This window comes from Chlamydomonas reinhardtii, chromosome 8 (genome assembly GCF_000002595.2).
Source record: "Chlamydomonas reinhardtii strain CC-503 cw92 mt+ chromosome 8, whole genome shotgun sequence".
Classification (NCBI taxonomy): domain Eukaryota; kingdom Viridiplantae; phylum Chlorophyta; class Chlorophyceae; order Chlamydomonadales; family Chlamydomonadaceae; genus Chlamydomonas; species Chlamydomonas reinhardtii.
Window position 1 is genome coordinate 3,050,178 of NC_057011.1, and position 754 is coordinate 3,050,931.

At 57.3% G+C, this 754-nt stretch overlaps 1 protein-coding gene across 1 annotated transcript in view; it reads left to right on the forward strand.

Annotated features, from left to right (window-relative positions):
- CHLRE_08g373369v5 (uncharacterized protein) overlaps positions 1-640 on the forward strand; it is a 4,462-nt gene extending 3,822 nt beyond the window's left edge. The window contains exon 6 of the mRNA XM_043065101.1: positions 429-640. Coding sequence (XP_042922101.1) covers positions 429-552 — 124 coding nt within the window. The 3' untranslated portion in view covers positions 553-640. The remainder of the gene's footprint in view (positions 1-428) is intronic.
- The last annotated feature ends 114 nt before the right edge of the window (positions 641-754 follow it).

Consider the following 754-nt stretch of genomic DNA (forward strand, 5'->3'; position numbering starts at 1 on the left):
TGGTACAGACACACGAACGTGCCGTGCAGGCTGATAGACATGCCCCCGTCCATCCCCCCTCCCCCCCTCGCTGTCAATCCGCCCTGACAAGCCCCCACAGGCTACCCATGCTTTGTACAGACACACGAACGTGCCATGCAGGCCGGTAGACATGCCCCCCTCCAACCCTTCCTCCCCTCCTCGCTGCCAATTCACCCTCACAGGCCCCCACAGGCTACCCATGCCCTGTACAGACACACGAAAGAACCGTGTAGACTGGTAGACATGCCCCCCTCCATCCCCCCTCCCCCCCTCGCTGTCAATCCACCCTGACAAGCCCCCACAGGCTACCCATGCCTTGTACAGATACACGAACGTACCGCGCAGGCTGGTAGACATGCCCCACACCACCCCTTTCTCCCCTCGTCGCTGCCAATTCACCCTCACAGGCCCCCACAGGCTACCCATGCCCTGTACAGACACACGAACGTGCCGCGCAGACTGGTAGACATGCCCCCCACCATCATCACCGGATCGCTAACTAGTTTGCACACCCTCCTCTGGAGGGTCTGATTATGGCGCTTAGTGAGATGCTGTCACAGGTTCGAATCCCGTCAAGAACAGTTTTTTTTGCCAGATCACAGCGAAGAAGTAGATAAGATCAGGGCGCCGCGAAATTTACAAACAAGGCCACGCCGGTACAAAAAACATGAATGTGACAAGGCACGGCGTGATGCAACATCAACAAAATACACCAAAAACACAGGAATTCCGC